The 24,963-nt window shown below is 51.1% G+C and overlaps 1 protein-coding gene across 1 annotated transcript in view; it reads left to right on the top strand.

Moving 5' to 3' along the window:
- Positions 1-24,963, top strand: part of TCERG1L (transcription elongation regulator 1 like) — a 193,913-nt gene that overhangs the window by 16,168 nt on the left and 152,782 nt on the right. Inside the window, exon 4 of the mRNA XM_060404836.1 lies at positions 22,544-22,729. Within this exon, the coding sequence (XP_060260819.1) occupies positions 22,544-22,729 (186 nt within the window). The remainder of the gene's footprint in view (positions 1-22,543; positions 22,730-24,963) is intronic.

Below are 24,963 nucleotides of genomic sequence, written 5' to 3'. Positions count from 1 at the left end.
GACCATAGAATTCTCCAGGCCAGAATTCTGGAATGAGTTGTATTCCTTCTCCATAGGATCTTCCCAGCCCAGAGACTGAGCCCATGTCTCCCGCTTAGCAGGCAGATTCTCTACCACTGAGCAACCTGGGAAGCCCAGAATAGATCCACGTACATCTATAACTGACGCCCTTTACTGTAGGTGCATGCCGAGTCACTTCAGTCGTGTCCGACTCTCTGTGACCCTGTGGAGTGCAGCCCGCCAGGCTCCTCTATTCATGGGATTCTCCAGGCAAGATTACTGGAGTGAGTTGCCATGCCCTCCTCCAGGGAATCTTCCCGACTGCACCAGAAACCCAACATTGTAAATCAGCTGTACTCCAAGAAAGTTTTTTTTTTTTTAATTAATATAATTTCACTCAGTGATTCTCCTATGGCAAGTTAAATAAAGAACAAATATATAGTCAATTTATAACAACAAAAGGAAAAAATAACCCACAACTGCCCATGACTAAATAACTGGTTAAGTCAGTTACCACGTAGCAATAAAAGTGGGCGCTCTTCAACCATTAGTGGAAGTGATTTGGAAGATTAATCAGACAAAAGAAAAAGTTTTTGTTTTGCTTTAATTTTCAGAAGCAGATTGCAACCCCTATGAGCCAGATGACGCCAGTTTGGAGAGCAGTGCACACACGTACTGATTCATACACATACATGAAACACGTCATTTACACATGATACGTGATGAAAGATGGAAGGAAACATCAGAAAATGTAATGGTTATTTCTGGATATTGGGATGAGGGGCCACTTTTATTTCCAGCGATGCAGTGTCTCTCATTTCCCATTTGCAACGAGCATGTATTACTTATGTAATATGGAATGCCATAAAATGCATGAAAATGCTCCTTTCTTCTTTGTGCTGTTGAGAACGAGAAGATTACATGCTGCTTGAGCCTCCCATTGGCTGCATCGCTCTGACGGAATCATAACGGAGTCACATCCATCTGTTCCACAAAGAAATAGCCCGATACCAACGCAAAGCTTGATTGGTTTTTAAGCGCTCATTATATCTGGGGATTCTGATGCCGGGAAAGCATGAAAGCAAAAGGAGAAGGGGGCGACAGAGGATGAGATGGTCGGATGGTGTCACCGACCCAATTGACATGAGTGCAAGCAAACTCCGGGAGATGGTGGAGGACAGGGAAGCCGGGTGGGCTGCAGTCCATGGGGTCACAAAGAGTTGGACATGCCTGAGAGACGAACAGCAACAACAGCGTGTCTGGGGAAGGAGGGGTTCTCCGTCTTGAGCCACAGGGTCAGACGTCTGGAAGAACCTCAGGAAGAGCTCTTTTGTTTCCTCCTTGGAGCTGCCCCAGGGAGCCTCAGGGTCCAGCGCAGGCAAGCGCTGACTTTCCCTGGCCACTGTGTCCACGCAGAGCAGCTGTCCTGGACCGCCTGCTCTGCCTGCACCTAAGACTGTGCGTCCGGATGCCGGTGATGGGCGGACGTGGAGGAGTAAACGGAAATGGGCTGGCCGGGCCTCCTCAAGAATCAGCTCGACTCACTAGGAAGTCAAACTATGATGTCGCTGCTGTCCCTCTGCCTCGGCACTCAGCACCCCGAGCCCAGCGATTTCTGGAGGAAAAGAGATAAACAGATCATCTTTCAGGTTCCCAATTTTACTTAGAAAGTTGGGGGAGACACACTGCTTTCCTATCACGGAAATCAGATACTTCAGTAGAAGATGAGCAGGCATTTGACTCTTAGAGGTAACAGGAAGCCCTCACGGACACCTCAGGCCTGCTCCTCCCAGTGTGGGATCTGTCCTCCAGCCAGCCAATGTATTCACACCTTCCTCCGGCTGCTGAGAAATCGATAGGAGAGAATGCAAGAAATACTGTAGGTGATGCCGTCTGGGAGAAATCAGAATGCTTGCACGTGAGAAACATCAATCCAAAGCCATCTTCTAATAGGTCCTTTTGCTGTTTTTGTTTAGTCACTCGGTCGCGTCTGACTCTTTGCAACCCCCTGGATTGCAGCCCGCCAGGCTCCTCTGTCCGTGGGATTCTCCAGGCAAGAGTGCTGGAGTAGGTTGCCATGGCCTTCTCCACTCTTCTTGCTGGAAGCACTCCGCAGCTGTGCGACCTCGGGAGGGTTGTCTAACCTCTCTGTGCCTCAGCTTTCTCACCTGTAAAGTGCGGTTATTTCAGGAGCCCGCTGCATTATGGTTGCAATGTTAGTGATCTACACAAGTGGCTGACGTCCTCAGCGCATCTCTGATGCCAGCTCCACCCCCACTGCTCTGCAGAGATGTTCCCGACGTGATGCACCTACAGGTGCCTTCTTGGCAGTAATCAAGCGTGGTCACTTTATCTTTACTACACTGCACTTCAAGGCCCCATCGCTATGAAAATTGGCTGTGCCCCCAGATCAAGTGGTAAATTATTCAGACATCAACTAAAATTGAGAGATGGCCAAGATAATGAAAAAACTAAATGAGATTTGTGCTCATCAACGTGACTCATATCATTTTAAAGAACTAGGAGTTTATGTCCTGGTGATTATTTTTTCCCTTGAATCTAAGGGTGACATTTCACACAGTAATGAGTCAGTTTGTCGAGGCATGAGCGTGTAAGTAACAGATCTGATACTGAGTCGTGGTATCAGTGCTGAAACGCCACTGACAAATGACGAAGGGGATGCCAGGTTGTATGTTGACTGTGTGTTTCTAAATGAAGCTTGATGATTACCTTACCTTCCTGTCCCTGGAAGCTTCTAGATGCCAGTACCCATTCTCCACTGGAAATGCAGTGAGAATCACAGATGGAAACTAAAAATTTCTGATACTCATATTTTAAAAAGTGTCAGTTCAGTTCAGTTGCTCAGTCATGTCTGCTGACTCTTTGTGACCCTATGGACTACAGCTCGCCAGGCTTCTCTTTCCATCACCAGCTCCTGGAGCTTACTCAAACTCATGTCCATAGAGTCGGTGGTGCCTTCCAACCACCTCATCCTCTGCTGTCCCCTTCTCTTCCTGCCTTTAATCTTTCCCAGCATCAGGGTCATTTCCAGTGAGTCAGTTCTTTGCATCAGGGGCCAAAGCATTGGCATTTTAGCATCAGTCCTTCCAAAGAATATTCAGGACCGTTTTCCTTTAGGATTGACTGGTTGGATCTCCTTGCCGTCCAAGGGACTCTCGAGTCTTCTCCAACACCCCAGTTCAAAAGCAGCAATTCTTTAGCTCTCATTTTTCTTTAAAAAGTATAACAAGATGTAAAATTCAGTCAGTTCAGTTCGGTTGCTCAGTTGTATCCAACTCTTTGTGACCCAATGGACTGTAGCACGCCAGGCCTCTCTGTCCATCACCAGCTCCCACAGCTTGCTCACACTCATGTCCATAGAGTCAGTGATGCCATCCAACCATCTCATCCTCTGTCGTCCCCTTCTCCTCCTGCCCTCAATCTTTCCCAGCATCAGGGTCTTTTCAAATGAGTCAGCTCTTTGCATCAGGTGGCCAAAGTATTGGAGTTTCAGCTTCAGCATGAGTCCTTCCAATGAATATTCAGGACTGATCTCCTTTAGGGTGGACTGGTTGGATCTCCTTGCAGCCCAAGAGACTCTCAAGAGTCTTCTCTTAAAAAAAAAAATAAATAAATAAAGAGTCTTCTCTAACACCACAGTTCAAAAGCATCAATTCTTCGACATTCAGCTTTCTTAATAGTCCAACTCTCACATCCATACATGACTACTGGAAAACCATAGCTTTGACTAGATGGACCTTTGTTGACAAAGTAATGTCTGCTTTTTAACATGGTATCTAGGTTTGTCTTAGCTTCTCTTCCAGGGAGCAGGCGCCCTTTAGTGTTGTGGCTGCAGTCACCACCCTCAGTTATTTTGGAGCCCAAGAAAATGAAATCTGTTGCTGTTTTCACTTTTCCCCATGTATTTGCCGTGAAGTGGTGGGCCAGATGCTATGACTTTAGTTTTATGAATGTTGAGTTTTAAGCCAACGTTTTCACTCTCTTCTTTCACCTTCATCAAGAGGCTCTTTAGTTCCTCTTTTCTTTCTGCCATAACGGTGGTGTCATCTGCATACCTGAAGTTTTTGATACTTCTCCCAGCAATCTTGATTCCGGCTTGTGAGTCATCAAGCCTGCATCTCACATGATGTACTCTGCATTTAAGTTAAATAACCACAGTGACAATATGCAGCCTTGACCTACCCCTTTCCCAATTTTGAACCAGTCTGTTGTTCCATGTTCAGTTCTAACTCTTGCTTCTTGATCTGCATACAGATTTCTCAAGAGGCAGGTCAGGTGTTCTGGTATTCCCATCTCTTAAGGAATTTTCCACATTTTGTTGTGATCCACACAGTCAAAGGCTTTGGCATAGTCAATAAAGCAGAAGTAAATGTTTTTCTAGAACTGTCTTGCTCTTTTGATGACCCAACAGATGTTGGCAATTTGATCTCTGGTTCCTCTGCCTTTTCTAAATCCAGCGTGACCATCAGGAAGTTCATGGTTCACGTATTGCTAAAGCCTGGCTTGGAGAATTTTGAGCACTACTTTACTAGTGTGTGAGATGAGTGCAATTGTGCGGTAGTTTGAGCATTCTTTGGCTTTTCCCTTCTTTGGGATTGGAGTGAAAACTGACCTTTTCCAGTCCTGTGGCCACTGCTGAGTTTTCCAAATTTGCTGGCATATTGAGTGCAGCATTTTCATAACATCATCTTTTAGGATCTGAAATAGCTCACCTGGAATTCCATCACCTCCACTATCTTTGTTTGTAGTGATGCTTCCTAAGGCCCACTTTACTTCATATTCCAGGATGTCTGGCTCTAGGTGAGTGATCACACCATCATGATTATCTTGGTCATGAAGATCTTTTTTGTATAGTTCTTTTGTGTATTCTTGCCACCTCTTCTTAATATCTTCTGCTTCTGTTAGGTCCATACCATTTCTGTCCTTTATTGAGCCCATCTTTGCAGGAAATGTTCCCTTGGTATCTCTAATTTTCTTGAAGAGATCTCTCATCTTTCCCATCTTATTGTTTTCCTCTATTTATTTGCATTGATCACTGAGGAAGGCTTTCTTATCTCTACTTGCTGTTCTTTGAAACTCTGCATACTGATGGGAATATCTTTCCTTTTCTCCTTTGACATTCACTTCTTTTCTTTTCACAGCTATTTGTAAGCCCTCCTGAAACAACTATTTTGCCTTTTTGCATTTCTTTTTCTTGGGGATGGTCTTGATCCCTCCCTGCTGTACAATGTCACAAACCTCCTTCTATAGTTCATCAGGTACTCTGTCTATTAGATCTAATCCCTTGAATCTACTGGTCACTTCTACTGTATAATCGTAAGGGATTTTATTTAGGTCATACCTGAATGGTCTAGCGGTTTTCCCTACTCTCTTCAATTTAAGTCTGAATTTGGTAATAAGGCGTTCATGATCTGAGCCACAGTCAGCTCCGGGTCTTGTTTTTGTTGACTGTGTAGAGCTTCTCCATCTTTGGCTGCAAAGAATATAATCAATCTGATTTTGATGTTGACCATCTGGTGATGTCCATGCGTAGAGTCTTCTTTTGTGTTGTTAGAAGAGGGTGTTTGCTATGACCAGTGTGTTCTCTTGGCAAAACTCTATTAGCCTTTGCCCTGCTTCATTCTGTACTACAAGGCCAAATTTGCCTGTTACTCCAGGTGTTTCTTGACTTCCTACTTTTACATTCCAGTTCCTTATAAGGAAGAGGACATCTTTTGGGGGGGTTAGTTCTAGAAGGTCTTGTAGGTCTTCATAGAACCGTTCAACTTCAGCTTGTTAAGTATTACTGGTCAGGGCATACAGTTGGATTACTGTGATGCAGAATGGTTTGTTGAAAACGAACAGAGATCATTCTGTCGTTTTTGAGATTGCACCCAAGTACTGCATTTTGGGCTCTTTTGTTGACCATGATGGCTACTCTGTTTCTTCTGAGGGATTCCTGCCCACAGTGGTAGATAGAATGGTCATCTGAGTTAAATTCACCCATTCCAGTCCATTTTAGTTCGCTGAATCCTAGAATGTCGATGTTCACTCTTGCCATCTCCTGTTTGACTACTTCCAATTTGCCTTGATTCATGGACCTGACATTCCAGGTTCCTATGCAATATTGCTCTTTACAGCATCGGACTTTACTCCCATCTCCAGTCACATCCACAGCTGGGTGTTGTTTTTGCTTTGGCTCCGTCCCTTCATTCTTTCTGGAGTTATTTCTCCACTGATCTCCAGTAGCATGTGTAAAATGTTAGATTAATTTTAGTAATTAATGTAAAATTAGTTTTAGTAATATTTTATCTATCCCGGTATATTTATAGCACTGTCATTTCAACATGCAATCGATAATCAATATAAAAGTATTAATGAGATAATCACATTAATTTGTTTCATATTGTCTTTGAAATCCAGTGTGTCTTTTACACTCCGCCCATCTCAAGTGCTCAGTTGCTGTGTAACTGGAATCCCCGAGTGGGACAGGGCGGCATGGGAAGGTTTATTTACTTATTTATTGTTTATTTGTGACAATCTTAAAGATCTCTGTGAGTATATTTTAGCACGACCACTCAATAAGGTGTCAAGGTATTATTTCAAAGAAATTTAATTAATGCTCATGAATCTGTGACCTTATAAAAATAGTTAAAGCATCCATTTTTCCTATAACTAAAATATTTAAAAGGTGTAAACATATGGTGTTTATATGCAAAAGCGGCCTATTTGAATACATTTCATTTTCCCCAGCTTAAGAATACTTCATATTTGTTAGGTGTAGAAAAATTGGAAACTACCAAAATATAGGCGGAAGCAAAAGCCGCCCACAGCTGCAGCGCGTGCATGTTTGCAGACACTGCTCAGGTATCGAAGCTTCGCCATGCTTGACACACGGCTGTAGCCTAGTTCTGTGCTCTCCTGAGACAAGATTTTAATACAGATTTCTTCATCACAGTATAAACTAGCAACTGTCGCCTTTAATGAATTTTTAAAAATCTGACTGATGAGTCAGTTTCAAGTTTTCGCTGTCCATGAATACTCTGTAGGCAACTGAGCATCATTTCTTCGTAATAACTTCTGAGACTTCTTACAGAAATCTTAATCTAAGTCATCGAAGGTTTTCACCTGCTCTAAAGCATGCAGGACTGCCTTGTGGAACTGCAGACGTGTTGATCGGGAAGAGGACCTGCTTCTCCCTTTCCATCCTCGAGCGCGTTGATTTTGCTTTTAAAATTCTGTTCTTGCCGTCGGTGTCTCGAGCTCTCTGTGCAGCTCCTAATGGAGGAGTGGCAGCAGGCGCTCTCGGTTCTCTCTCCCGGCGGATGCTCCTAAATCCTTCCCCTCTAACGTTGGCAGGGATTGTGGATTCTGTTAGCTGTCCATCACAGAGCTTGGAAAAGCGCGTTCCATTCCCGGTTTGCTAATGAGGACGTTTCGTTATCAGAATTTGGAGACTCCTGAGAAGGCTGGTCAGCCCAGTGGCCAGAACTACCTATCTCTTGGGCTGTGGAATAAGAAACGCCCATTAGAATAGCTTTTTCAGATCACATACTCTTGTGGCCTGAAAGCCAACAGAAGAGCTGGACCTGACCTGTCTCCTGAGAAACCTGTATGCAGGTCAGGAAGCAACAGTTGGAATCTGACATGGAATGATGGACTGGTTCAAAATTGGGAAAGGAGTACATCAAGGCTATATATTGTCACCCTGCTTGTTTAACTTATATGCAGAGTACATCATGTGAAATTCTGGGCTGGATGAATCACAAGTTGGATCAAGATTGCCAGGAGAAATATCCACAACCTAATATATACACACAATACCACTCTAATTGCGGAAGCAAAGAGGAACTAAAGAGCCTCTCAGTGAGGGTGAGAGAGGAGAGTGAAAAAGTTGGCTTAAAGCTCAACATTCAAAAACCTAAGGTCATGGCACCTTGTCCCATCACTTCATGTCAAATAGAAGGGGAAAAAGTAGAAACAGTAATTGATTTTATTTTGGAGGGCTCCAAGATCACTGTGGACAGTGACTGCAGCCATGAAATTAAAAGATACTTGCTCCTTGGGAGGAAAGCTATGATAAACAAAGACAGTATATTAAAAAGCAGAGACATCACTTTGCCAACAAAGGCCCTTCTAGTCAAAGCTAAGGTTTTTCCAGTAGTCATGTATGGATGTGAGAGTTGGACCATTAAGAATGCTGAGCATGGAAGAATTGATGCTTTCAAATAGCAGTGCTGGAGAAAACATTTAAGAGTCCCTTGGACAACAAGGAGATCAAACCAGTCAATCCTGAAGGAAATCAACCCTGAATATTCACTGGAAGGACTGATGCTGCAACTGAAGCTCCAGTACTTTGGCCGCCTGAGCAAAGAGCCAACTCCTTGGAAAGGATTCCCTGATGCTGGAAACGATTGAGAGCAGGAGAAGGGGTGACGGAGGCTGAGGTGGTCGGTTGGCATCACCGACTCGATGGACGCGAGTTTGAGCAAAACTCCGAGAGACGGTGAAGGACAGGGAAACTTGGCTTGCCGTCATCCATGGGACGCAAAAGTCGGACACGACTTAGCGACTGAACAACAACAATGTCTTCAAAAACACTGCATCAGGAATCTCAAAATATTATGTGTCTCTAAAACTCCCTGTAGTTCAAGGCCACAGTTTTTACAGTTATATTTGTTGAATGCATGTAAATGTGCTTTCAGTTAGAATTCTGAGAAACTTGAAAGCTTAAGGTCTGAATTTCTCGTTATTAGGTGCAGTTTAGGTGATGTAGATTTGGGTAAAATCTTTGTAAGTGGCTTTGTAAAAGGATGGTTTTTCTTTCTTTTTTGGGGGGGCAACATTTACCTTTTGGTATTGAAGGTGGCAAGGCAATGGCAGCCTACTCTGGTACTCCTGCCTGGAAAATCCTGTGGATGGAGGAGCCTGCTAGGCTGCAGTCCATGGGGTCGCAAAGAGTCAGGCACAAATGAGCGACTTCACTTTCACTTTTCACTTTCATGCATTGGAGAAGGGAATGGCAACCCACTCCAGTGTTCTTGCCTGGAGAATCCCGGGGACGGTGGAGCCTGGTGGGCTGCTATCTCTGGGGTCGCACAGAGTCAGACACGACTGAAGCAACTTAGCAGCAGCAGCAGCAGCAGCAGCAGTGTATGCTTTAAGGAAAAGAATATAAAGTCACCAGTAGGAATTAGGGCTGGAGCCTCGGGAGAGTTTGTTGAGCAAAGGCCCTGGAACTCTAGCCTCTTCAGCCCAGGCAGCCCTGCCCTCGGGAAGAAGAGAAATGTGAGTGCTTCCCTGAGAATCAAGTCTTGAATTTTTCCTTGTGATAATAACCTGCTGGTCTTGAGTTTTCCTTGTAGCTTCCTTGTTCCTCTGGCATCAACAGAAATACCTTTTATAGAAACAACATATTATTCACTCTTTTAAGGAAAATAAGTATTCATTTCAGGCCGCATTATCCTCTGTGGAGGGGATTTTTTTTTTTTTTAATTGGAAATGAACCTTGACTCTCTCCTGATCTAATTGGCCTATTTGCATTCATTCCCCACGATAGACAAACCTGCTCGTAGATTTCCTGTGCCTTTTGGGCAACTTGGGGGAATGCATCAGAGACATTGCTGCAAGACCTCGCCCATGATGGACACTCAGAAAGGTCTCCTGATTCAGGAAAAGGAAGACTGGATGCACCTTGGGAAGCAGAGATGGGGTTCTACCATTTATCACAGAAGGAGGAAGGCAGCTGACTGTGGGCAGAGTGTTGCCCTTGAGATCCTGAGAAAGAGGCACATGGACGTTGATGGATGAGAGAGAAGGCGTCCTCGGAGGACCATGCCACCTTGTAACCGCAGCGTTGTGTTGGACGCCGAAGGTCAGGACATGAATATCGAGACAGGAGGGGAAGGGCAGGGGCCACGGCATCCGTTTGGATTCCGTGGATGACAAACTGTCCCTTTTGGATGGGAGCCCTGACCCCGGTGCCTCTGGCTGCAGAGCCTCCAGTGACAGGTCCCAGCACTGCTGTCCTGGGCTGGCCACAGGTGCCTCTGCAAAAGGCGATGCAGGTGGATGTGTGGCTGTGTCCACACGGAGAGAATGGGTGTGTGTGTGTGTGTGTGTGTGTGTGTGTATGCGTGGGCACCTTCCTGCAGGCATGGTGTCACGTGTAGCTTAGTGTTTAAGGCTGCAAGCTGCCTCTGCTCCGCCCGGGGACCAAGGGAGGCTGTCTCATCCGGGGATTCCCAGTGGAAACTCCGGATGGAAGGAGGAGCTGTCCCCTAAGCGAGTGGCTTCCCCAGGCGATGAGCAGCAGAGGAGTGATCGGAAGTGGGTTTGGCTGCGTTTGCTTTGAGGGTCATGGCTGCCTGAGACCCACAGCCCTGAACGCATCCGTGTTTGATGCCTTTGGACCATGTAAGGCCAGCTTCCCTCATGCAGTCGGGCGGGTCTGTTGAAGCCTGATCGTCCTCGGGGACACAGGATGACCCGCCTTCCTCTTGGGTTCATCTTGACTTTCCATATGTTTTGTTTGGGGTTTTCATGGATTCCAGGCTCACGCGGCCGTGGTCTTCTCTTTGCGTCGGGCACAGTAAACGTGCAGCTGTCTCACCAGTGTCCCTTCTCCCAGGAGCCCTCCGCCTTGCTGTGGCCCTGACGCTACGGGCCTTCTCTGCCTTTCCTGGGGCTGCTGCAGGCCGCGAGCAGTCTGGGCGAGGCGACCGGCTCCCGGGAGCTCCCTGGCAGGAATGACGGTTACGGGTGAATGCCCTGCACCGAGCATCCTGTGCTCCTGCCCCCTGCCTCCTTCCTTCCCTGCCCCGCCCCCCGGCTCTTTCTGCCCCGTCACAGGGCTGGTCGGAGGGTCTCATGGACCCTCGCTGGATGGGGCTTTCATAGGTCACATCCACACTGATCGCGCCACTGCTCAGAATCCCAGCACTCCCAGGAGACAGCCCCTGGACCAGGGCTCCATCCATACCCCCAGTGGAGACGCACGGTGTTTGAGGACAGGAGCCTCCGAGACAGAAACTGTCATAGACATGTCCTCGCCATCTGTAGCTGCTGCTGAAATGTGCTGCGCGGAACCACGGTTCAGCAAATGGGGGCCAGCACCTCTGCAGATGCCTTAAAATTGTAAGGAAGCTGACAGGCTTTTATTTGAGCAGGGACTATGTACAGACACCTTATAAGGCCCTTGCCGTGGACGGGCCTGAGCTCCCAGAACCCTCACGGCCTCTGTGACTCAGGAACAGCATCTTCACCGCCCTGGGGGACCCTTGTTTCCCGGGGAGGCTGGGCTGGTTTCCAGGGAGGCAGTGTTGAACCAGACCACGTGGGCTGCCGGACTCCCTGGACCGGTCTGCGTGTGAGAGAAGAACTGCTCCCTGCTGTTCGTGCATCAGCAAGGATATCAGCCCCCCAACCCTGACGGACACTTTGATTCTGCAAACTCACGTTTTCATCTCACCAGGGTATCAGTTCTATAAGGACCCCTATTTGCTGAACCGTGGTTCCGGGCAGCACATTTCAGCAATAGCTACAGATGGCGAGGACATGTCTATGACAGTTCCTGTCTCAGAGGCTCCTGTCCTCAAACACCGTACGTCTTTACTGGAGGTATGGATGGAGCCCTGGCCCAGAGGCTGTCTCCTGGGAGTGCTGGGATTCTGAGCAGTGGCGTGATCAGTGTGGACATGACCTATGAAAGCTCTGTCCAGCGAGGGTCCATGAGACCCTCCGACCAGCCCTGTGACGGCCTCACACCATCCCCTGGGGACTCAGGACAGCACCCACTGCTGGCCGGGGCTGAAGGGAAAGGTGGGTTGGTGTCTCCATTACGAGGCAGTCAGTCATCTTAATTTCATAACGAAGAGACACACGAGCAAACAGGAAAATCCCTGAAAACCGTCAGCTCGTCGATGGCGTCACTGTCTAAATGCATCTCTGGAGAGAGAGACGGGGCTGGGCATCATACCTGGGCTTCACAGCTGCCATGGGAGGTGACGAGACCCGTGAGGGGAGCCTGTAGGTCCTGTGCACTGAACATAATGAAGCAGCTGGACAGCTGCTGCTGGGTGGTGGGCAGGTCGTGTCGGTAAATGTCTCAGCGAAGCCCTCCCCACGCCTTTCGTTGCTGTGCAGACACGCAGGCCGTGTCCTTTCCAAGGTCACCGAAACCTCGGGCTGCCTGGGAGGAACGGAATCCGCACGCTGTGACTTTCACAGGGAAATGCCTTTGTTTCCAGGCAAAAAGTTGTGTTTTTGCCACGGCCACTGCATTCCTTAGAAAAAAACAGTCTTTTCAGGGACAGCTGCGTGCACCCTGGATGCTGCACGGGGCAGGCGTGGCCCGCTGCCCCTCAGATGGCCCCTCTAGGAGTAAACCCCGAGGCTGGAGAATTTGCTTGGACCCACTGAGATCGCTCAGCTGCTTCTGGAATGAATCCGTCTGGAGACGAATGTTGCCTGGGAGCCACAGGGTTGACGTGCATTTGTTCTGCGCCTGGTGTACCCACCAGACCTGGACATGTCCTGAGAACACCGTCTCACCCTCAAGGAGGTTGTTAATGTGCGAGGTCTCGAGTGTTTCCATGGAAAGTGAGGCTGGTGGGGGTCGTTGCTCTGCTGAGCCTGCCCTGGGGTCCAGCTCAGCTGGGGGTCGGGGTGGGGGTGGGCATGGACTCGTCACAGTCCCTCCCCACGCCGCCCCCCTACCCCCTGCAGTCGCCCACCCCACGCCTTCCCGCCCGAGGGCCTGGGAGTCGGAGGGGGAGGCTGGGCTGCCGGCCCCTTAGGTGTTGCTGCCCCCTCGGCCCATCGTTTGCTAGTGGAGACGGTTGTTGCCTTTCTCCCCTTTTCGTCACTGGCTGTTCTTTCCCTCAGGATGTTTAGATCACCCAGTATTAGCAGCTATTTGCTCTTCGGGGCCGTGTGATTAATCTCTGACTTTAAAAGTGAGATTCAAACTTGCACACCAAGTCTCATGAAATCACAGGAAGAGCAGTAAAGTAGGGTGTCCACCCGGAGCACAAAGGCAGTGAGCCTGCCCCCTCTTCAGTTCAGTCCAGTCCAGTCGCTCAGTCGTGTCCGACTCTTTGCGGCCCCTTTCAGCGCGAGCTAACTCATACGTGCTCGCCTGTGCCGTCTGTGGCGGGGGCGGGGGCTGGTCACCCTCGCCCCCATCCCGGGCTGCGATGTGGCTCCAAGGGTGTCTCAGGTGTGTGGGCCTGGGCCTGGGGCGGGCAGGTCCTGGGTCACCAACCAGCTGGGCCCAGGGCACCGTGGGAGCCTGTGTCTGCAGTGTCCCGGACAGAGACACGTGTCAAAGCCACACCTGCTCCTCTCCGTGTGGGAGGGGAAGGGGCCGGACTACTCCTGCCTGGGGCTCAGCACCAGCGTCAGCACGGGGAGTGCCTTTCATCCCCCGGTCAGGGGTGAGGAGCTGGAGGGGTCCTCAGTCACCCTGGGGCGGGGGGTCTCTGATACCGCTGCGGCATCTTCAGGGTCTGTGCCCACAGCCTGCGTGTATCAGGGGCCAACAGGGCATCCCAGCGCTGCGATGCAAGTGGAAACGTGCACAGATGTGTAGACGAAGGTGGAATAAGACGAGTCAGAAGGCAGAGCCTCCTTGGGAAGGGCTGGCTCCTAAAGTTTTAAGTGAGACAAGTGGGCGGCAATCCTCCCTTTGCAGAGCAGGTCTGCACCAGACATGCCAGCCAAGACTGGGTTCTGTGGTAGACGGAGGGGACTTGATGGGAAAGCCATCTTCCGAGTGTCTGAAATGAGGGGAGGCAGAGACGCGGACAGCTGAGATGGGCTTAGCAGAAGTGAACACTTTGGAGCCAGGCTTGTGTTACTAGAATTAAGTCGGATGGACCCCTAACCCAGCCGAGACCCTCTGCCCCGGGGAAAAATGTTCTTGTACACTTTGAGTTCGTGTAGCCAAATAACAAAGCTGAAGTTGGAATCTGTGCAGCGCCAGGCTTCCCAGGCGGTGTTAGTGGTACAGAACCTACCTGCCGATACAGAAAACATGGAGACGTGGGTTCAGTCCCAGGGCTGGGAAGGTCCCCGGAGAAGGAACAGCAGTCCGCTCCCGTATTCTTGCCTGAGAAATCCCACGGTCAGAGGAGCCTGGCGGGCTACAGGAAACGGGGCTGCAAAGCGTCGGGCACGACTGGAGCGTCTTAGCACATGCATGCGCGTAGCATTAGCTTTATTCGGCGGCCACAGAATGGAGAAGCAGGACTTGGTTCATAGGCGGACTTCTCGTCCACATGGTGAGGGGTTTGACTTTAAGAGTAAAGATGGGGGGAGCGTGAGGCTCACGGGGCCCCCTGGGAAAGGCGGGGGCTCCAAGGGAGGGGGGGGCCTTCCCTGCCCATCTGGTTTTGCTTCTGTGATTTCTGGTCCAGGCCACTGGCGCCTGACCTTGATCTGTTAATGTGGTAACATCTGCAGAGAATGAGCTCAGGTTCATTCCCATCTGGGTTCTGTCTTGTATTTGCTTTTCTCTCTGAAAGAGAAACTTCCTCTCTTGGTCTCCAGACCTGGACTTAGAGGTTCACCGTAGTTGCCATTGACTTCCCTGGTGGCTCAGACGGTAAAGCGTCTTGCTTACAGTGCGGGAGACCTGGGTTCCATTCCTGGGTCGGGAAGATACTCTGGAGAAGGGAATGGCAACCCACTCCAGTATTCTTGCCCGGAAAATCCCTTGGACAGAGGAGCCTGGTAGGCTACAGTTCTTGGGGTCGCAGAATCAGATACGACTGAGCGACTTCACTCCCGCTCTCTTTAGTTCCTACTGGGGGGCAGGGGCAAGGTTCTGATGGAGGATCCAGAACACTGGTGCGCCCCCACGAGCAGACGTCGCCCTGCTCCCTGGGCCCAGAGGCTGGACTCTGCACTGAGAGTCCTTTTAGGAAGGGAGTTACCCTTTAGAATACGGAGACGGACGTGCTTCCAGACGTGCTGGTTCCCAGCCCTACCTCTCCGGGGCCTCCGGGCCTCGGACCTCGGGGCTGGTGCCCTGGCAGCCTGCCAGGGCAGTGAGGGGACGAGACTCTGAGGACGGTCACTCCTGCACGACACGCCAGGCAGCATGCTGTTGCTCTTGACACCAGAAGGTAGGAAATGAGACCTTTGAACGGAGAGTGTTCCTTCTCCTGGGGCGTTCCTCACAGCAGACTGTCATCTGGGTTCTGGGAGCCCTCTGACCGCTGACTGTTGCTTAGGGGCAAATCTCGACATTATTTTATTCTTTCCAGGAAAGATGGAGCAGAGAGCTTTCTGAGAACCTCCCCACCTCGTGCGCCCTCCCATCGTGGCTGGGCTGGACCTGAGCACTGCGTCTCTGGGATCCCTGGGGAGGCAGACACACATCAGAGGTTGCGTCTAAAGTGGGCACAGAAGGGGGTGCGCGGGTCAAGGGAAGGGTCAGAGCCCCCCTCCGCGGCAGGAGGCGGTGTGCATGAGACCCTGTTCCTTGTGGGTCTGCATGTAACCGGGGGCTGCGGGGAGCCGGGAAGAGCTGCCTCGGGAAGGGGTGGTGCTCACTCCACCGTGGTGGGCAGCCGGCAGTCCTACCAAGGGGCGTGGAGACCCCTCTGTGCTCAGGTTACTAGGACGCCTGGGCCACAGTCTGGAGGAGGGAGCAGGGTGACGTCAGTGGCTGGACTGCAGGGTCACCCACTCACCACCCCTGTGGGGTTCTGGCAAACAGACTTTGTTATCACAGGGATGCTGCCCAGGGGCCGGGGGGGCAGAGAAGACAAACGTGGTGGGTGTCCTGGGCAGCTCACGCACAGCCAGAGCTGGTCCAGAGACAGACACTTTGAGGGCAGCGTGAGAGCATCCTGGGAGCTTGGTGATGAACCAGCCCAGCTCCTGGGTTTGCTTCCTCAGCACGTGGAAAACTTGACCAAAACCAGGAATTGGACGTCTCCTTCAGAAAACCGCCAGGACAAACACCAAGAAAGGCAAACAGAATCAAACACACGGGCGGGAGCTGGGTGCTGGCTTGTCCTGTAGGCACCAAGACCCATTGCTGCTCTTTCTAGAAGCAGCCGGGTCAATGCTGACGGATCTCCTTATTCCCCACAGCTAGAGGTCAGGGCGCAGGGACACACGCCCTCAGCAGACAGGGCAGGAAGGGAGAGCCTGAGCTCTGACTCTGTCCCCTTGTCCTTCCCTCTGCTCGCGTGTCAAAGCCACAGGTGTCACCGAAGACCCCAGGCCCGCCTTCCATGTGTGAACACAGGCAAAGCCCCGCATGTGGACAGATGCGTGAAGTCTCCTCTTGACCACGCACTTGTGTTTGCAGAAATAATTACCAGTTGGCAGATACCTCGCCTGGAGGATTCTGCAGCAGCTGAATCATATGCTAAACAAAGAAAGAAACTGGTGACTGTCTGTCCTTTGGGGACGTGGCCGAGCAGAGGCATAGCATCTCCTGTGCATCAGGCGAGCGTCCTCTTCGTCAGAAGACCGCCTCGGCCTGCTGTTTCTGCCACACCCTCTGCAGCCCGAGATGAGGGTCGTCCTCTCCAGGGTCTTCAGCATCTGATGTTCCAGGCGAGGGCTTCACCCTGCTCTTCTGGACGGATACGGGAGTGAGATCTCTAGTGGTTTACTACCCTGCAGCCCACTGGTGGCCAAAATTCTGAGGACCCTCCGGTGCCAGGGCAGGCCCTCCACAGCAGGGTCACGGCGGGGTTCTTCTCTAGCACTGCCGCTCCCCTGTACCCCACTGAACGCGGCCACTGACGGAGAACAGGGCTGAGAGTCCAGGGCAGGCCTGAGAGAAGAGAAAACCCAGGAGACCAGAACAGACTGGGTCACCCAGCCCGCGTGGACACCCCGGAGTGCATGGCGCCTGATGGGCAGCTCAGCCTGGATGGTTCCAGAGCCCCTGCCTGTCCCGCCACCCCAGGGCCACCGGCCTTTTTCTTCCTTTTTTTTTTTTTTTTTCCTGTTGAATCCTGGGAAAAGCAGACTCCAGCTGCCGGCTGGGCTTTGGGTTTGGAGGGGAGAGGCTGCTGGTCTGCACACAGCCCAGGCTCCGGCCAGTGGTCTGCACACAGCCCAGGCTCTGTGTCCTGCGAGGATTCCCTCGGTCTGTCAGTGACCCGAGGCCCCTGTGCAGACCACAGTGTGGGCTCTGGTGGCTCAAAGGAGACCCCGTCCCGATGCTGCAGCCCGCCCGGGGGAGGGAGGGGGTGTGTTAAGCCAGAGGGCCCCGGCGCCCGCCCTGCCCGGGGCAGACACGCCTGGCCCGGGGGTCAGTGCGGACTTTGTCTGGGGCCCCTGTGAGTCCCCCGAATCTCGGTGAGTCCCACGCTCTGGCTGCAAACAAGGACCGTGGAGGTTCTCCTGCGCGTGGCTCCCCTGGGGTCACTCAGTAGCGCAATCAGGGCTCCTTTGCACGTTTGGCTATCGGAGGGGGAGCTAGGGGGTGGCGGCCGTGATGGAAGCGGCAGAATGAGCCCGCGAGCCTGACCGGTGGAGGCTGCAGGCTGCCTCCAAGAGAAGCGCACGGTTAATTACTGTTTTGCTTGAAACATTGATTTTTATAAGTAATCCTTATGGGAGAGCATTTCTGGCTTATCTCTTAGCTGGCTTAGCAGGTTTTTTTTTCTTATTTTTTTGGCTGGACCTCTTATCTCAGTTTATTTACTCAACCAAGGGATTCTCTGCAGTCCTTTGGGGAACGCAAGTTATGATAATGACTTATCAGTTGACGCAATTTATTGAGTGCCTGCTCGTCTTCCAAGGCTCAGCTCAGAGGCCTCTCCCGGGGAGCAGCTGGCTTCCCTGGGCCCATCCTCCCCACGCACCTCCTGGCTGGGGTCCACGGGCAGCATGTCCCTGTGGGCGATTATCTTTTGCATCAATGCCTCCTGTGGCCTCATCTTTCCTGCCCCAGGCTGCGTGCAGTCTGACAGGTGGAGACCCTCCATAAACACCTGGCCTCGGGGGGCCGGGGGATGGAGAGGGGAGGGACGCTGCCGGTGGCTCCCGCCCACGCTGGACTCCAGACGGGGGTTGCGGGGGCTCCTGAGCCGCCCCCCTCCCAGCGCGTGCTGCCTCTTCCAGCTGCCCCCCCGGGTTGCGCTCACCTGTGCTTGGTGTCTTGGAGGTCAGGAACCAGCTCTTCCTCCCACGCCCAGTACCTGGCTCTAGCAAGACACACGATGCGCCTGAGCAAGGCTGGAGCTGGTGGGAGCCTGGCAGTGACAAGATCCCTTCTTTCCGTCTCATCTCGTCCACCAATTACGACAGTAATTTTGGCAGCACTGATAATTAACTTTCTATTTTCGCTGATACTATGCAGTCAGTGTTGTGCTCTAACTAGTGAGTAGCGCATTTTTATACGTACCCAAATGGATGCAAAGCAGGTTAAAAGCTCTCTTTTTGAGTCTTTTTTTTTTTTTTTAAGGAGGCAGATAAGGTTTACTTTTTTTCCTCTTTTGGTTGAATCATCATTTTTGACGGCGAATTCACTCGAAGATGAACTGTTCCCACAGCCCATCTGTAACATGCTCTTGCCTTGGCACCTGTCTGAGTCACTGATAGTTCCTTTCCCATCCTTTGCTTCAAGACCATCTTCATTTTGAACCAAAGACCCACTTATTCAACAAATTCGAGAGCAGCCTACCACCAAGGTCGGCGACCGTGGCTTCGAGAATTGCAGTTCTGTGAAGCCCTGGGTCACAGCGGCAGACCTGACTCTGAACCGGGCCAGGGAGTCAGATTCCAGCACCAGCACCAGTGGTGGGATGATAGATGGGAGTCCCGAAGCAGGGAAGCTGAATTTACAAAGACATTTTTGTGTGAAGCCTCCCTGTGCATGGGCTTCCTCAGAATTACCTCATTAAACTGACCCTGCGTACCCTAGAATGCTCTCCCTGCTTCGACCCTGAACGTCCATCCTGGATTGGGCACTAAACGCAGAAAGTCACTTTTTCTACACAGTTGTGCAAGTCACGCTTATTTATACTGTGCGCTGAGTCGCTCAGACACGTCTGACTCTGTGCGACCGTTTGGACTATAGCCCACTAGGCTCCTCTGTCCGTAGGCTTTTTTTTTTTTTTCAGGCAAGAACACTGTAGTCAGTTGCCATCTCCTTCTCCAGGGGGTCTCCTTGACCCAGGGGTCTCCTTGCGTCTCCCGTGTCTGCAGGATTGCCGGTGGAATCTTTACCCGCAGAGCCACTGACCAGGCAGCCCTGCTGTGATGGTGGCTGGTTAAGTGAATAGGCAAGCTTGCGCGGTGGGTCCGCTGCTGGGAACACTAGGCTCTGGTTAATACCTGGACTTGGGAGGGCCATTTAAGGATGGGGGACGTGTTTATTCTAATGCCTCGTGGAAGAGCCGTGCACGCAGTGTGCTGGCAGTCCAGACCTTGCCTCTCTAACTTCTGGTTGGCTGCATGGCAGAAGGTCCCCAGTGTTCAGCTGGGGGGGGGGGGCGTGCGGATGTTTTTAGACATTTATTTTCTCCATTTTATACCTTTTTATAATGAGTTTTTATTAACTAAGACAATATATGTTGAATAGTGGGTTTTTCCCTGACTTTAAATCTGTGAGTGACAATAAGACGCCACTGCGCCCCTGCTGGAATGTCTGAAACCCAGAGCACTGACGCCAAGTGCAGACGGGGTGTGGGGCAGCATGAGCTCATCCTCACGGCTGGTGGGGATGCGAAATGGTGCAGCCGCTTTGCGAGACAGTCTGGCAGTTTCTTATAAAGCAAAAGGTAGTCTTACTGTGTGACCCAGCAGTCACACTCCTTGCTATTTACCCAAATGAGCTGAGAACTCATGTCCAAGCAAACACATGCACGCAAATGTTTGCAACAATTTTATCGGTAATTTTAGATACTTGAAAACAACCCGAAAGCATTCCATAGGTGAATGGGTGAGCTGTGGTACATCCATACAGTGGAATATTACTCAGCAATAAAAAGAAATGAGCTCTCTAGCCATGAAAGGACACAGGGGACTTTCAGGACAAACAGACACACTTGGGAGATATAGCAGGTTTGGTTCCAGGCCACTGCAACAAAAGACGTATGGTAATAAAGCAATGTTTTGGCTTCCAAATGCATATAAACATTATCTCTGCATTACCCTACAGCCCACTACGTGTGCAATAGCATTATGTGTAAAACAGCGTACATCCCTTAATTAAAAAACCCCTTATTGCTAATAACTGCCAACCATCATCTGAGCCTTCAGTGGGTTGTAGTCTTTTTGCTGGAGGAACTCGCGTGATGTTGATGGCTGTTGACTGATCAGGGTGATGTTGCTAAAGCTTGGGGTGGCTGCAGCAATTTCTTAAAATAATGCAGCAGTGGGTTTGCCGCATACGTTTATTTCTTCTCAAGAATGATCTCTTTTGCCTGCAGTGTCATTTGATAGCATTTCACTCACAGGAGATCTTCCTTCCAGCCTGGAGTCTGCGCTCTCGGCCTCTCACGCTTCCTCAGCTGCATTTGTGTAGAATAGGCAACACATTTTGCTGTCATTTCGACAGTTTCTACAGCACCTTGACCAGGTGTAGAGTCCATCTCAAAGAGCCGCTTTCTTTGCTCATCCTTAAGAGGCAGCTCCTTGCTCATCCATTACAATGTCGGCGTGAACTCGCAGCAGCTCACTCACATCCTCAGGCGCCACATCTCATTCCAGTTCTGCTGTTTCCACAGCATCTGCAGCTACCTTCCCCGCTGCCCTCAAAGTCACCCATGAAGCTTGGGACCAACTTCATCTGAACTCCTGCTAAGGTTGATGTTTTGATCTCTTCCCAGGAATCTGAGATGTGCTTAATGACATTTTGAATGGTGAGTCCTTTGCAGAAGGCTTTCAGGTGACTTTTCCCAGATCCACCAGAGAAATCATCTGTGGCAGCCATGACTTATGAGGGGCTTTAAGAATTTGCCTCTCGATGCAGAAGACGGGTTCAATCCCAGGGTCAGCAAGATCCTCTGGAAGACAAAATAGCAACCCACTTGAGTATTCTTGCCTGGGGAATCCCATGGATAGAGGAGCCTGGTGGCTACAGTCCGTGGGGTTGCAAAGAATCAGACACACTGAGCATGCAGCAGCAGCTTTATGAAATGTAACTCTCAAATAATAAGACTTAGAAGTCAAGGGACTCCTGTGTCCATGGGCTGTAGGATGGAGGCTGCATCAGCAGACTTGGAAACATTAATGCCCTGTCTGTCTCCATCAAAGTTCCTGGGTGACCAGGTGCTTGTCAATGAGCAGTAATATTTTGAAACAAATCCATTTTTTTTTTTTTTCCTGAGAAGTAGGCCTCAGCAGTGGGCGTCACATGTTTAGTGAGCCTGTTGTAAAGGGATGTGCTTTTGCTATCCTGTTTGTAGAGTGCAGGAGGGTAGACTTAGCATACTGCTCAAGGGCCCTGGGAGTTTGGGATGGCGAATGTATTGGCTTCAACTTAAGCTCAGGGGCTAGCTGCGGTAGCCCCTAACAAGAGCGTCAGCCTGCCCTTTGAAGCTCTGAAGCGCTGGCTTCTCCTCTCCAGCTAAGAAAGTCCTAGATGCCATCTTCTTCCAACAGAAGGCTGTTCTGTCTACATTGAAAATACATTAGTTAGTATTGTCATCTTCATGAGTTATCTTACCTAGATCTTCTGAATAACTTGCCGCAGCTTCACTTTTAATTGCCTTCAAGAATGTTTCCTTTGCCGTCACACCTTGACTAATGGTGCCAGAGGCCTTGCTTTCAGCCCGTCTCAGCTTCCCACGTCTTCCTCGTTGTTTCTGGCTTGCAGAGGTGAACAGGCAGAGCACACGGGGTTTTCAGTTCTGCATTTGACGGAACTTGCAGGATGCGCAACGCAAGCGGTGGGCGGCAGCGGGAGCTGTAGACGTGGGCTCGTAATGTGCCGCCATTGGTTCATGAGCGTAGCACCCAATCCTAGTGGGAGATGGAGGGAAGTATGTGGGGATTCTCTGTACTTGCTGCTCAAGTCGTCTGTAGTGCTAAACCTGCTCTATAAAAACAATTAAATTTAAAAAGTCTGCGGATGCCATCATAGCACGTTTGGAAAATACGGAAAGACAGGAATGAAGAGAAATGCAGGAATCTGGCAGCAAGCGTGCCCTTTGGTATTTTAAGTGTGACTTGCAGCTCTGCTCCTGAATAGAACACACTTGGCTTCTGTTCAGCCAAGTGAAGACCGGTTGACCCAGTGGCTGCACAGAAATGGAGGTGACCGTGTAAGAGGCTCTGTTTACTGAGCTTCGTGCTGTGAGCGGCAGTGAAGTGCCTTCTCTCTAAGGCAGGCTTGTCCTCTGGAGACTGTGACCCTGATGCACACAGCTCTGTGCACGGGTGACATCTGGACAGGTTGAGGGCTCATCACACTCATTTCAGGGACAGTGGCCAGGTCACGGGCTTCAAGAAAGGGGATCACCATGCTCTTGTTTCCTTGGTGCTCAAATGCTCCAGAATGAAACGGCATTGCCTGCAGTGGACGCTGGGCATCCCGTGCTGACCTCCCTGTCCCCCTCTGCAGGTGGTTGTCGCAGCAGCCTTAAACCCATGGGCAGCGGCCCTACCGTGGCCATCGCAGCCGCCGCCACAGCCGTGGTCTCCGTGGACTCCGCGGGGCTCGGGGGCCCGTCCCCCTCCAGGGTGCAGCCCTGCCGCCTGCTGACCCTGGCGCCCATCAGAATGCCCTTGCGGACCGCACCCTTCCCCGGTAAGTACCCAGTCCAGTCTCTCAGAGCTGTGGGCTGGCGAGAGTCCACAGCATGGCAGCCCAGGCGGGGCCCTGCTGGCCTCCAGGTCCATGGTGTCCTGGGTTCTGGTGCTGGGAGCACTGGGGAGGGGTTCCGGGTGCGCTCAGCCTCAGACCACACATGGACCTCAGTCCCGCTGACCAAGGCTGTGTGGGTCAGTGGGTCAACCTGGGCAATTCCTGCTGTGAAACAAAGTGTCAAGTTTCCATTTGAGGAAACGAGGCGCGCCTTTACTTACTCTTCACGGGGAATGATGTGCATAACAGAGAAATATCTAATTGTCTGAGGCAGAACTTGCAAGAAAGCGTAGGCAATGTGCTGGAAAAGAACTATGCATCCGAGTTAATGAAACAGAAAAGTACACAGGGCAGACACGCCTGGGGCTCTTACTGAGCCGTCCCTCCTGGGCTGGCCCAGGCCTGTTTTGAGCACAAGGTGTGGGTCTCCCCATCACGGCAGGGCCTGTGCAGGGGCCCACCAAAGCCTGTGGCTGAGCACCAAGGGGCCACCAAGGCTCTGATTCCCCTCGTGCAGTGGGCCTGCTGTTCAAAGTTCTCGGGGCTGAGGCGGGGCTGGCGGACACTGGTGTTGTGAGCTGAGGTGCAGGATGAGGGTCACAGGGAGGAGAGGGATGGGGATGAGGATGAGGGAGCTGGAGGGCCTGTTCCTGGACTGGCTGTCCTCAGCCTGCACACGTGGGCCTGCTCACTGTCACCAGCAGACGTGTGCCCCGGCCATCCTGGCGAGTGCACCTTTGGGTCCGTCCGTCCTTACATGTCACGAAAGTAGGGTTGATTTGGAGGGCGTTTAGCAAGTGCTGGGGCCTTGTGAGCTAGCACTGTTTATTGGAGCTCTAGGTTTTCACATGATGCAGTGAGACTTGGATAGAAGTTCCATGGGATTATTAATCCTATACCAGAGTTAATCCCAGAATTGTATACTAGTACCGTATCGTTGTTTGTTTAATCGCTAAGTCACGCTCAACTCTTTGCGAGCTCGTGGACTGTAGCCTCCCAGGCTCCTCTGTCCGTGGGGTTTCCCAGGCAAGAGCACTGGAGCGTGCTGCCGTTTCCTCCTGCAGGGTTATATCACTGATGGCTCTATTATCAGGGACAGAGACGCCACTGGATTGTGGCACACACACACACACACGCACACACACGCACGCAAGCACACACATATGCACACACACACACCCCCACACACACGCACACACACACACACACAAATGCATCTTTGTGGGAGAACTAGAGATGACCTGGTTTCATTGCTTCCCAGGCTGGGGAGAGTCACTGGCTTTCTGGGCTTGTTCCTAGTGTGAGTGTTGTGGTCTTCTTAACCCTGGGCCTGGGCGTGCGTGTTTCTATGTTAACTTGGTAAATTAGTTGGTCAATAGAAAGTTGTGTTCTCAAGAACAGACTGTTATCTCTATTTCAGCATGTCAGTGAACACGCACTTAGGGTGTGACGGGGGAAATAAATGAAGCGCGTGGATAATCTCTTGTGTGGAACATAATTCACAGCTGCGTCAAGGTTTTGGTTAAAATCCCTCAGGTCCATTGGCATTTATTAAGGATGACTCACTATTTTCTGAGCAAATTAGTCTTAGAAAGAACCCCAAACCAAACCTGTGTACCCCAGGGGCGGCTTCACTCTTCGCGTCTCCTGTGGTTTATAAAGCGACATGATCCTCAGGCGTCTTTCCGTGTTGGTGTTTTGTAAGCTCCATAATCAAATTCGCCATCGTGTGTGCTCAGTTAGGCAAAGGCAGAATCGTGGATCTCTCTTGCAGAAGACTGCCGAAGTGGCTCTCGGAGCGTGACGGGGCCGAAGTCACCAGGTGGCTGCTGAGATAGCCTCTGAGGTGTGGCCACCGGTCCCTCTCTCCTGGAAGCCCTGATGGTTGCAGGGCTGGGCCCGGGGCTGTGCATCTGGGCCGATGGCCCCAGCCTGTCGGGCGCCCTCTGGGCTCTTTGGCCAGCCCCAGGCATCAGTGGTGCATGCGGTTCCGCCAGGGCTGCCCCTGGAAGTGGTTCTTGGGGAGGCAGGACCTCCTGCCTTACTCCTCTTGACGTCAGCAGGAGGCATTTGAGAGGGACTGCTCGTGCCCACGGTGAAACCCTTCCCAGCGTTCCCCTGGGATGCTTTCTGGAAACCAGACTTGAAAGAGACCAAGGGCAGATAGTGGGTCTGTC

This window comes from Ovis aries, chromosome 22 (genome assembly GCF_016772045.2).
Source record: "Ovis aries strain OAR_USU_Benz2616 breed Rambouillet chromosome 22, ARS-UI_Ramb_v3.0, whole genome shotgun sequence".
NCBI classification, from domain to species: domain Eukaryota; kingdom Metazoa; phylum Chordata; class Mammalia; order Artiodactyla; family Bovidae; genus Ovis; species Ovis aries.
The sequence above is the reverse complement of the archived record's forward strand: the minus strand, read 5'-3'. Positions and strand labels throughout refer to the sequence as shown.